This window comes from Lontra canadensis, unplaced genomic scaffold, assembly GCF_010015895.1.
Source record: "Lontra canadensis isolate GAN:19392208 unplaced genomic scaffold, GSC_riverotter_1.0 scaffold27, whole genome shotgun sequence".
Taxonomy (NCBI): Eukaryota; Metazoa; Chordata; class Mammalia; order Carnivora; family Mustelidae; genus Lontra; species Lontra canadensis.
The window spans coordinates 4891486-4904965 of NW_022631021.1; the positions used below are offsets into that span (position 1 = coordinate 4891486).

The 13480-nt window shown below is 41.1% G+C and overlaps 1 protein-coding gene across 25 annotated transcripts in view; it reads right to left on the reverse strand.

Annotated features, from left to right (window-relative positions):
* The window catches only part of RIMS1 (regulating synaptic membrane exocytosis 1), a 491535-nt gene extending 479292 nt beyond the window's left edge, over positions 1–12243 (reverse strand). For 13 of the 25 annotated variants that reach the window (XM_032864392.1, XM_032864391.1, XM_032864388.1 and 10 more), the window contains exon 1: positions 11751–12242. In XM_032864392.1, the coding sequence (XP_032720283.1) occupies positions 11751–11914 (164 nt within the window). In that variant the 5' untranslated portion in view covers positions 11915–12242. Of the gene's footprint in view, positions 1–11750 lie in introns of all 25 variants that reach the window. The other 12 variants (XM_032864390.1, XM_032864389.1, XM_032864382.1 and 9 more) reach the window with 2 other exon arrangements.
* Positions 12244–13480: the final 1237 nt, after the last annotated feature.

The window sequence follows — 13480 nt, forward strand, 5'->3', positions numbered from 1 at the left end:
CATAAGTCCAACAAATATCATAGCAAAGGAGATCTTTAAATAAAATATTTCTTAGTCCCTGGCAATGATCCACTTACTTTGAATAATACTCAATATGATAAAATTCAAAATCAACAAAGTAATTAAGTGTTCCCATAGTGCTTACTCTTTCTTTTCTTTCTTTCTTCTTTTCTTTCTTTCTTAAATTCTCTCTCTCTCTCTCTCTAAGTTCCCTTAAAGTTTCCTATAACAGCATATACTCTTACTGAGCAGGCAAATCAAAGCAAAATTAGAAAAGAAAATAATTTTTTTGATTTGATGGTAGTTAAAATAAAATTATGTGGAGAGAGTATGAGAGTAGAAAACACACTGGGTCAGAAGATACAAGACACAAAGTCCTATACCTAACTCTCTCACTAATTAATAATGAAAACCTGAAAGAATCGCTGGGCTTTAGTTTTCTCTTCTTAAAAGTGGAGTTGGAATATATCTTCAGCAGCTAAAATGTTTCATCTTGATTGCCAACTCTCATCAGTTGATGGCCTGGAGTACTACACTCAGAAATGTTCTGAGACATCTAACATTTATCACTGATGCTTTTTTAGGTTCAGGAAGTCATTTGTGCACCGAGTATTTGCTAGCCCTGGACTGGATGTTAAGCTCTCATCCATATCTCAACTCAATCCAGTTATATTGTGTCAAAGACCAGTGTTTTTCTGCCGTGGGCATGCAGACTGAGCAATTCAGTTCAACAAGCACTTACTAAGGTTCAACCACATACCAGCCATAGCATTAAGCAATGGAAATGCCAATATGATTAGAAGAAGATACCAGCATTCAAGGAGTTTAAGTCTAGAAGATGACTTAAACAAGGGGAATTCTTAATTAAAAATATAATCCAGTACAATACATTGCTTATGATCTAATTCTAAATACCAAATCAGAGAACATATACTGTGGTTTAAACTGTTACTGAAGTTAGTAATGTTTTAAATCAAAGGAAATATTTCCATTAAACATGTCTGTTTAGAGAATTACTTTTTAAACTGTATTATTTACATCCTCCCACACTGACATGCAAACACTTTAAAAATGCTGTCCTTCAAAAAGTCATTCATGATAAATTAAGAGTACAACAGATCATCTCAAAACTATATTTCAATTTCACCTTGTAATATCCAACTTCCAGTACATTCTTCTCTAAGTTCTGGCCAACTGTGGTTTTCTCAACAGCCAAAAACATTCAGCTCATTTTTTGCTTTCAGAATTTGCTGATAGAGTACCCATGGTTAGCATAACCTTCCCACTCCATCCACCTACTCATACCCTATTAATCCATCCAGCAGCCTTAGGTGACTCTTCTACTCCACATCCTCTGGATTTATTCATTCATACACACAAAAAATTCAGGCACCTAGTACATGCCAGACACTGGCAAATAAGAATGATCCTGCTCTCGGGAACATATGCTTTACTGAGCTGGGACTGTCGCGTGAAAATGTTATAAAAAAGATGGGCACAGAGAAAAAAATACAAAAATTCATCTGGGAAGATGCACCATATGAGATGTTACTTGAACTCATATCAAAGGCTATGTAAAAATTAGGTAGACTGAGAAGGAAATTCCTAACAGAGAGAAAAACACAAGTAGAGTCACCAAGTTGTGAAGCTGTGGTGATTACTTTGAGATCCTGTTCAGTAAGGCTATGGCAGGAAGGTGGGCCTGGGCCAGTGAAAGGAGAGAGCAGGCATGGTACAGATTATGAAATTTAATCTTTACACTGAAAGCACAGGGGTTGTATGTATATGTTTTTAAATGAATGTTAAAACTATTCCTCTGTCACCAGTGTGAAGATGAGATGGGGGGGGGGGGGTTCTGATCAGTGGCAGGAAAATGAATTAGGAGGTTATTGCAGGCAACCCAGTGAGTGGTGATGAGAGTCTACATTGAAGTCACAGCAACGCATTTGGAAAATAAAGGAGAAATTCAAAGGACTCTAAGAAGACTGGATCGGGAAGACCTGACAATGGATTGAATAAGGAGTTGCCCTGGAGATGCCATCCAGAAAGGCAGGGTTTATTTAAATTTAAAAAAAAAAAAAAGACGGTGTTTAAGCAGAAGGTCAAGACATGATTCTGGATCACAACTGGTTTGAAGTTCCCATAGACATTCAGGTAGAGATCTTTAGCAGGTAGGCTAGGTGCATGGATTCAGAATTTGGTAGAAAATTCTAAGGTAGTAAGATATATTTGGAAATCATCAAAATATAAGTATGACTGAAGTCATGAACGTATTTGAAATTGACCAGAAACTGCATATAAAATGGTAGTAGAAGGTTGAGAGTAGGACCCATGGGAAGAGCAACATTGTATTATCAGTGGAAGATTGATTAGGGACACATGGGAAAGGAGAAGACAAATCAGAAGGAAATGGAGTTACAGAAAGAAGGCCAAGAGAGCTTGAAAAAGTCCTCCAGCTCCTATTATAACCACCACTCATTTTGAACTATTTTGTATGGCTTATTTAGCATTTTCCCAAAGTACACATTGTATTTTTTAACATTTGTACTACTTCACCAGGTAAATTATCTGCTACTTGGTTTAGGATTGTAAATTCTTTGTTTTTTCTTTTTCTGCATGTGGAACCTCTAAGAACCTTAAACTATGTTGCCTTTATGGAAGACAGGGACTAGATAGATAGCCACCTGACAGATTATCAATCATAGATCTACTCAATAGTAACATTATAGCCTAGGCCTTTGGAGTTCCAAATACCAGGCAGTCCCATTCAGTGCCTGTGTCTGGAACAAAACTCAGACAATAGTATATTTTTCAGACTAGTACTAAGTTTTTACTCCAGGTTGCTATAGATTAGGTCATTAGATTTGGCCTAAGGTATGGAGACATCTTTATATTGAAATATCCAGCCTAATTCATAAGAGGACTTTATTACATTTTAGTTTTTCCAAATTATGTTTTTATGACAATTGTCATGATGGTCAAAGTAAAATCTCTTTACAATTTTTACTCTTACCAAAATTTTAATATCCCAAATATATAAGCCAGCTCATTTCAATTTCCCTTTATTTCAGATACAAAGACATCAAGTTTTCCTCTTGAAAAAAGGGGTTAGGAAAGAAGACTTAAGCTCCAATATATTACAAGACAGGATAGCTAAGAAAGACAAATCTGCTAAGCTGTATGAAATATAAAAGGAAAAGCTATTTGGCTACTTTTGTTTTCATCTCTTTCTGCTAATACACTATGTAATCTTTCTGACCTGGATAGAACTTTGAAATGTGAATATATATATATTATCCTATAATAAAGAAGCCTGATAAATTGATTTAAACATTCCCTAGATATTTCATATATCATCTGCCCAAGGTTTCTAAAGTGTAAAACCCCATAAATTGAAAACAAAACAGCTAACCACTCAAATGAAGAGCCTCTCATTCCATTTGTTAAGAGCTACATTTAAACATCAAGAACGATAATGTGGCACATGATGCTTGTGCACTGATTACTTACAACTTTAAAATAACCTGATATTCTTAATATCAGTAATCTCCTAGAATACTGCTCAAAAATCGATCATATTTGAGCACAGGAATGCAACTGGGTAGCTAATCAAATAGACTACACAAAGTGTAAGAAATACAGCCAGAAAGCCCCATCAATAACTCCTACTATACTAGCTCCCATTTGTGAACATTCGTGAGTCTATTAAAAGAAGGTAAACTGGGCAAGAGAAATTCATACACAGTGCAGATACTTTCATTGGTTTTCAATTCATTTATCTTCCCTATGTAAATATAATGGCATCTTCGAAACAATAATTACCTGTATAATAATAGGGAACAGACACAAAAAAGACTAACTACTATATAAATCACTAGCAAGGTATTACCTATTATATTACATAAAGGTAACTATTTGGCTCATTATAGTTCTTTAGTTCTTAGCTAATATCTAATTAAGCACATTAATTACTTTCAATTTGTATGAAATTACTTTCTATAACATTACCTTATTTAACATCTAAAATTGAGAAGAATTATTAAAATGTTGCATTCTAAAATCTACTTAAATGTCTTCTCTAAATAGCAGGCTGCTCCTTTGCAAGGCCCAAAGGATAAAATTCGTAAGGAAAGTCCTGCCTGCGGTTGCAATTCATAGCCAGCGTTATATGAAAAATGTTTTGAAGTTTTAATTCTATTTTGCCATAAAAGGTAGCATTCCACTGAGACTCCATAAAAGATAACACCTCCTTCTCAGCCAAAGCTCTCCCATTTACTAATGATTTTCCAAAATAATATGTCTATAACTTGCTTGTATTATTTGTTGGTAAGATACATTCTATGAATATTAATTATTTGACTTTCCTAAATTTTAAATGAATAATGGATCAGAGAAGCAAAACTTATAAAGAAGAAATTATTACTTATTGTCCATGTTGACACACAGAATTGAGAAAAAGAGATACTTTCCATAATCATAGAGGAGATGTAGGCATAAATAGATACTGTCCTGGGCAAACCAACATGTATAGTCACTTTCTTTTTAAACAATTCTATTTTTCTCTTTAAATAAACATTCACATGTACAGGAAGTTTTCACAAGATAGCAACAGAGGTAGAAAATCTAAAGTCAGTACAGTATACTCCCCTCTTGCCATTCACAGAAAACTCACCTAGGTCAAAGTGGACACGAACTTGATGAAAAAGTATGTATGAGAATATGCACACAGAAAACCCAAAGCATCCAGTAAAGAATCTTTAAAAAATCTGAAAAATGTATAATCTATTACATTACCCAACAATAAACTGACATGATAGAGAAACTACTACTTGACAAGTTTACGGCTCCTTATTCAGCCAATTCTGAAAATGAATAATTTATAAAATCCAGTGGCACTAAAATCATGGGTCTTTTTCTAGTAAAAGATGAGGAAATTACCCTAAACTAGTTTCTCTTCACATTTTTGAATTAGAGTTGCCTTTTAGCTATTTCAGACTTGATCTTTTTGCCCACATTGCTTTTTATGTTAAAGACATTTATGAGCTATTTAATGAGAAAAAGAACATAAAAAGGTAAATACCACCTCAGACCAAGCCCTGGACTTATTTTACCTAGCACCTCCTTACCAAATTCTCCAATGGGTAGCTGCAGCCCTCACCACACTACTGTTGGCATGACACAATGAGTGGACTGTTCTCTAAGAATTCATCTCCATGGAGCCCCTAGTAGCAGCAGTAACCACAGGAAAAGATAATCTTGAGATTCTTCTGTAGTTTTTCATACAGCAATTTTAAGTTTAAAGGTGTTTCCACTACCCACTGCCTCCTAAGTTAGCCAGGCAGGCATTACCAGTTCTACTTGACACACAAAGAAACTGAGACTCGGATGGGTTACACCTATAGAAAGTGGTAGTGTTAAGAACAGCATTTAGTCCACTGCTCTATCCAACTATTTGATGTTCACCTTCCCTTCTGACCATGGCAGTTACAAAATTGTAGTTAACACACCAACATCAGGCTCTCAACAAAGGACTCTCTTTATTCTACCTCAATAGCCCAATGCCTGAAATTAAAATAAAATAAAATAGCCTAATGCCCATTTTCAAAGCCTGAAAAAATGATCTTATTATTGAATTGACTATTGTACAACACTTTGTTCAAAATAGCCTACCTAACAAATAAAACTTGAGAACAATCGTGGGGAGAAGAAATAACCTCACGGTGGAGTAGAATGGTGGGAAGACGCTAAGGTATTAACACTATGAGCAAAAGAGCCAACAGATCAGAAAAGCCCCTGGTGCAGAGGGTTAACGAAGAAGCTGTGGCCAGATCTAGAGATTAAAGAGAGGTGGACTTGGAAAAGGGCTGAAAATGCCATTGGCCGGAAGAAATTCTTCTCTTCCCCCTTTTAGGTTAATTTTCTGGACGCCAGAATCAAATGTCATAAGCAAAGGTAGGTATCTAGCTAGTGCTGGGAATTTCACTAATACTAGAACACAAACAGAATACTGAAAGGATGACCTTCTTATCAAGAGTGAGCTCAGGACAATGAAATATGTATCCAGCAAATGCCTGACACGTGGAAGGCACGCAATCAATGTTAGCCCTCCACCAAAGAGAAAAGAGAAACAGACCATAATACCACAGCTTGACACACTTTTATTATTATTATTATTATTTGCCTGATGTACTTTTAAAAAGATTTACAAGAGGACTACCAACTTGGGAGTCAAGGCACATAGGTTCTGGGTTCTATAACTCTAGTTGTCATGTGCCCTAGGAAAATTTACCTCAACTTGCAGGACCAGCTCTGAAATATCCAACCCATATCACAGAATAAAATGTAAAAAGTGTTTAAAAAGTGTTTAAAAAATTAAAAAAATATAAAATTGTCCATAAAGGTATATGAAATGCAATACAATGGACTTTATAACCCATGATACATCAGTCCCGTCCACCTGTAGGTTCCAGGTGCGGATTAATATTATTTCAGGACTTCTGATTTGATATCTTTCCAGGAAGCTTACTGCACAGGTTTAAGATAAATCATTCTCCTCATTTAACAAGTTGAGCAAATAACACTCCCAAGATGTTGTGTTTCTATTCAAGTCAGCAGTAGCACATATAGCCCACACTGGTTTCCATATTCTATTTCAAATTTGGTAATATACTTATTTAAATGATGGTGCCCCCTCACATCTGGTTAAGAAAGAACACATACAAGTTAAAAGAAAGTCAAGACATGTTAGCAAAAATGTGAACTAATGGTTATGTCTCTTTCCCTCCATTCTCTTTGACAGCTCCTCATGTCTTTCCTTTTTTAAGGCTTCCCTATTCTATATTTTCTCTGAAATATTTGGGAATTCAGTCCTGGGCACATTCACTTACTAAGTTTTGCTGAAAGAAGAAAACTTCAATAGAGTACAGGATTAACCTTCTCTAAATGTAACCCTATCCATAAATGGCGTAAAAGAAGCTAGAGTTCAAGTAAAGTGGTGAGTTTTATCCTTCTTTTCTATTTAACACATCTCAAAAATGGTACACACCAGCTCGTGTTTTAGCAGCAGTCCCTCATTACTATTTGCGTTCTTTCTTTTCCTTCTTACCCTTCCTTGTCTCAGCAACAAGAGAGAATATTTTCAGGCGTAAGAGATGAAAATCTTTGCAAATCCCAATGAAAACATGATACTTGCATCCATGGGGACTCCCTCTGCATTCCTCCCCAGCTGCCCTGTCTGCTTTTCCTTCTTTTCCCACTTGCTAATTTTGGCCTTTCGTACTGAGTCTTATGGATACATATGAGGTCATAATAGCATAATTGGTTAGAGGGAGAAAAATGAGAAAGAAAAGCTGAAATTATAAAAGTTCTACTTCTACTTTCCTTCACCTTTCATGAAGGAAGTAGATACTATGGATGTGTGAAAAGTCAGCATTAAGCTTCCTGTTAAGAAGAGAGTGAGAATATGCTGGCTAATTGAACATAATAAGGAAAAAAATAATTTAAAAGAGAAAGAAGAGAGGGAGAAGTCTAACGTCAACATTTTCTATAAATTAATTTCACACCATGAATTGCAGAATTTGCAAGTAAAATAGAACCTCACAGAATCCCCATTTAATTGTCTTGCCCACATTTACACAATAAGTGCCAGACTTAGAACTAGAACCCCAAAATGCTTGGATCCAAAGTTAATGGTCTTTCCACTATACAATGACGCTTTCTATTTTCTTCAAATTGGAGACAATTCACTTCTCCTCACTCCACAGGAAAACTCTATTAAGAGTGTGAGTGAAGCTCCAGTCCCTCCTATAATCAGCACCTGATCTACTAAGTCAACGTAATCTTTTGCCAAACTACTTCTCTAAAACTGAGGAAAGAGCCCAAACTAATTTAAGGAAAAGGTAGATGAAATGCAAGCTTTTTCTTGGTGGAAAGACAGTGTAGTGTGTGAGAAAATATTCAGACTTAGAATAAAAGGTCTGGGCTTGAATCCTGGTTGGGCCATGTAATGTGAGTCAGCTTAGGGTATTACTGGAATTCTCTGAGTTTAGGATGAAGATTTGAGGATTATGTGACCTGCTTTACCTTCTGCACAGGCTGTTGTGAGAATCCAAATATGCATGTATTAAAAGTTGAGCATAGTTCAACTCTGGCATTTGATTCAATAACCACTTAGAATAATGGCCAGAATGAGGTAAATGCTCAATAAATGTTAGTAGTTTTATTAATTATTTCAATAAGGTTCTCAATTCCCATCCTCAAATCCCTTTAACTCTCTACTTCTATTTTTTCTCTTCCCTTACTATTCTGTGGCTCCTTTCTCTATGAAGCTTTTATTTAAAAAAAAGGAATAAGATTTTAGATCTAATAACATCTTCTCTGATTTAGGTCCCAGATAATGCAGTTTTCAACTCATGTAATGTATTGGCTCACGGTGTCTGGTGACAGTTACTTGAAAGAGTATTCATTGAGGAAGCTGGGTTTCAAAAAGCCTTCAGAAAACACACACGCATGCACGCACACACCAAAAAACTACTAAGATTAAGAAAAGACCTCTGATTTGCAGATAATTAAATCAGTCATTAAGAATTATTTAAAGGGGTTCAACTATTTCTAGTTAAATGGCAATGGTATTTAAAATTGGTGCACTTTGCCAACGAAATGAATTATTTTTATGACTAAGCACTTACAATTTTGAGTAAAATTTTTCTGAAATCTTGAGGTAAAAATTAGCTTGATTATTCTTTTCCATTTACACATATCTAAAGATGAATTACCAAGGCCAAATTCAAGTAGTAATTTATAATCAAGGCTGATGAAACTACACAAATATATTTTAATGTATATTTTTTAATCTTTCCCAGATTCACACATCAGTTTTCTATCCTCTATAAATGCCTTGCACATTTGTACACATTGTGAAGAGAGAGACAGCGTGCATAGTAGGTAGCTCAAGGTAATGGTTCTGCAGTGATGACAAAAGTGAACTTTAAGTCTAACTGCTGTGACCAGAACTTTCGCTTTGTGGGGCCTGTTGTGAAAGTAATTTCTCAGATACGTGATACAATGGACCAATCATTACCATAAAAACTTATCTCTGATTTAACAAACACTTCAAAGCCTCGTGAAAAGTATGTTTTCCACTATTTTTATGCAAAGCTGAGAAAAGACCACCACTTATGACTGTGTCGTTAAGCTCCCACATGTATGTGTCATCTGAATCGCCTCTACAATGACCAGTTCTTAAGACATAAAGTGCCCTCTGGAAAAAAAGTACAGCACTGTTCCACTAAGTACAGACAATATGACACGCTTACACAGCAGCAAACCGGGATTCCAAAACACTCACCAATCTGCCACTGCACAAAAGGCCAAGACATTAACACATGAAGCTGATTGATAAAGTTAATGAAGAGGTCTGGGATGATAGAGGGCTGTTGTATAACAGTGTCACATACTGCGATATTTTGTGAATCCTTGCAATAAAGGAACAATATTTGCAAGCTGGGGCAAAGCAGTCACAGGAACAGCAGTGGGAAAGATGTTTCAGACATAAGCAGTTGGACGGTGTTCTTCATTTTTATTTGTCCACAGGAGCCCATACGATCTTATGCTATCTTTAGGCAGTTCACAGATTTGGAATTCTGTCCTAAAACTCACCCTCTCCCACTTAAAATCTCTCACTCTCCAGCAGCCTGAAACAGCCAACGGGAGAGGCGCGATGGCCACTACTTGCACTGTGCCTTTCCTTTCCTAGTTGGACCCTATCAGCAGCTCATGGGTTCCGCTGGCTGCTGGAGGCCTCCATCCACCTGCTGTCTGCAGTTAACACCAAAAGGAACAGGCGCAACCTGTAAATCCCGACCAGCATAAAGGGTGTCCAGGACAGGTGGCAGGGACTGCAACCAGTGAGGACAGACGGACTGACAACCAGACAGACAAACAGCAGCACCATCAGACACAATCCATTACTTCCAGTCTCAGAAGAGGGGAAGCCTGCAGCACCAGGGATGTGAGTGTTGCACTAGGGACAGGCAGCAGATTAACGAGGGTTCTGCCTCCCTCAAGCCGCCAGGCTTAAAGTGTTTGTTTTTTGGATGAGAAGGAGCAGGGAATCCAGAAACCTGCTGCTCTTTATAGAACAAGGCCAGCTCTGGCCTTGCAAGTTAATGGACCCTCTCTGAGTCTACAATGAAAGGGCAAGAGGAATGACTGTATTTCTACCCTTTTGCTGGGACCCAGCATCCACAGCAGTTGCCCGATATCCCCCTCTTCCATCTGGGTGGCAGCTACACGGGTGGGGACCTATCAGTCTGTGAATGCAGCCTCCCTCCTTTCCTCTCCTTCCAGGCACTGCTGCACTGAGAGGAAGCAGAAGAAAGCTTCAGTGGCAGCATCTTCTCTAGAGAAGGCAATCCTTCAGGGTTTGGGGGGGGGGGGGCCTGAAGGGTGTGTTCCATGCGTGGGTGTCACCCCTGTTCCCTCCCTGCCCCTTCTTTGCTCTCAGCTAACTCCAGATGCAACAGGTTCCCTTTGGCACTTCATGCCAATCCTCTGCCCCCAGATACACCTTCTGGGCTAAACAGGAGACACCAAGGAATTAGTTCCAACCAGGGTCTCCAAATTCCTTTACCTCAAGTTGAAAACTTTCCTGAATACAAGAAGACCTCCCAAGGGAAAGCAGGGTCGAAGTCCCCTTCAGCTCCACTCTGTGGGTGATGCTAAGGAGTAAGGAAAACCCAGTCTGGATGCCAGTACCTTGTAAGCAGTTTTTTCTGAGAATATGAAAGCAGCAGCACAGGCAGTGTCACACACCCCTGCACCACTTGCAAGGAGCCCCATCCCCTCCCCAGACACAGGAAAATGGGACACTAGACAGAGAGCCTTTGAAGGGTTGATGGGCTTTAAGAGGGGATGTGTGCAAATATATGATCCCCTATTGTACTGCTTCCACCAGGAACTGAGCAGGCCCCAGAGGTCTCTTGGAAGGAAACCAGTAAAGAGGAACCTCTATTTTATTCAGGCTGGAGTCCCCATCAGCTTCTCCCCTTATTAAAAACTTTGCATCGCCAATGGCATTGTATATGGGTAAGAGAATGTGTCTTCACACAGGAATTCTGTGTAGAAGACTGTGACTAAAAGCTTAAAGAGAAGCTGGGTAGGCAGGTTACCAAAGATGGCAACTGCCCAAAAAAAAAAAAAAAAAAAAAAAGACCCAACCTTGATCTGGAGATGAATGAGTACCAAAATGAACACTAACATAAGCATTTTTCTTACATAAATACTGGCACCCTTCACTGGGGTAACCCCAACCTCCTAAACAACTCCAAGAGAAGAGGAGCTGTTCTCAGCACCTCTCCATCCCACCTCCCCGTTCTCCCACTCATCCCCTTCCCTCAACCTCTTCCCAGCCCAGGGCCCTTCCACCTGGGTGGCACCAGCTCTCCTCAGCTTCTGCATACCCCACCCTCAGGGTGGTCCCTGTCCACCCAATCTTCCTCTGCAACCCAGCCTGAAGCCATCCTTCCCTGGCTCCTGGGTTCCCGCTCGGTGGCATCCCCTCCTTCCTGCTGTCCCCGTAATCTCCCTCCGCCTCAACCCAGCGCCCCTGGCCCCAAGGCGGGAGCCTCCGCCCCCAACCCCAGCACCCTCGCCCGCCCCTCCCCCACACTCAGCCGAGAGGATTGGGTGAGTGAGCGTGAATGGACCGATGGAGGCACGGAGCACGGATGGCGCGGCTGGGGGTGGCTTACTTGAGCATGGCTTCTTCTTTTTCCTCCTCTTCCTTCTGCCGGTCCATCACTGCCATGATAATGTTCCTCTCTTCCTCGGTCAGGTGGCTCAGGTCGGGCAGCTCTTGCATGGGGGGAGGCACCGTGGGTGGGCGAGGACCGCGGGGCCCCACGGCCGAGGACATTTTCGTGGCCTGCCCGCCCCCTCTTCTGGCTCCCTGGCTCTCACCTTTCGGATTCACGCCCAGCAGCTGCGCCCCTGCTTCCCCTCACAGAGGAGCCCTCCTGGCGGCGGCGGGAGGAGGAGGAGCAGCGGCGGCGGCAGCAGCAGAGCCGGGGAGAGAGAGAACCCAGTCTTTCATGGTTGTTTGCATCCACCCAGTCCCGGATGCTCCCTTTGTTTTGGTCGCCCTAGCTAGGCTCGGGGCCGCCCGGCCACCTCCCGCAGCCCAGCCTCGCCCGGCGGGGGCGGGCAGGCGGAGGCGCGGCGGGCGCGGCGAGGGAGCGAGGGCTCGCGCCAGGCTCGGCCGATCCCGGCGTCGCGCGCTGGGCGCGCGGGGCGGGGGCGGGGCTGGGACCGGGGCCACAGCCGCTGGAGCCGCCGCCGCCGCCGCCGCCGCCGCTGAGGCTGCTCCCAGGCTCGGCTGCCTCCAGTTTGGGGCTGCAGGAGGGAGAGGAAGAGTTTTGGGTGTCAGTTAGGCGGAGTCTCGGAGGCTTCGCTCCCGGGTGATGCTGCTGCTCTCGCAGACATAGCTGCCAGCCACTCAGTCCCGGAGCCGCTCCGCCCACGGGCAGCCACCCGCCCACTCCCCAGGTCGGAGCCACGCGTGCCCCAGCCTCTCCCCCCACGCTCGCCAACGTGCACGCCACATCGCTCCATCCCCAGGTACCCCTCACCCGTGAGTCATCCTCCCTTTCCTGGTCTCTCGTCTGTGTCATCCTCCCCAGCCCTGTTTTTCCTTGGATTGCATTAATCATCATCATCCTCGCTACCATCTTCATCGTGGAGCGTTAATATTATTTGAGCACCCACGATGTTCTGAACAGCAGGATGGAACACCCTCTGGACGCATTTTTTTTCCCTGCTACGATATATTTCACATTTACTAGTCAAGTGTTCATAGCAACAATAATGTGATTTTTTTAAAGATAATTTTGATAAACACACACACCTCTCTGACAGCCTGGATTTTCTGGGTCCATTGTGTGCTGTGTCTTTCTTGACCCATCCTCAATAGGACTGTTCTGCAATTTATCCTAATCCCACCCCACTTAAGATTTAAGATGCCCCACAACCCAGCAACTATTTAATTTGTCATTTGGGGCTCTGGGGTAGCCCCATCGCATCGCATAACCGCACTTCTCTGGTGCTTGCAAATGGATTATCTACTTGGATTCCTCTAATGATGCTCACTATCATCACGTACTCACTTCTTAGCACTGTAGGTACTTCTCAAGAAACACTGATCCCAGATAAGAAAAACACCCAACCATATCGTTTTGTAGGAAGCTTTTGCTCAATGCCTGGCGCAATGATAGACATGAAGGATGAGTTTCTCTTGCTGATAAAGGCAAAAATAAACAGACAATCTCTTCAAAACAGGTATTGTTACAGGCTTTGAAACCCGAATACTGAATATTGTTAATATAATTATAAAGTAATCAATATAGAGAAGAGTTCAAATTGAACAACAGTTTCCTCGTGAATATCTCTCTTAGAAATGGTGATGAGAGAATTGATATGTTTCTCC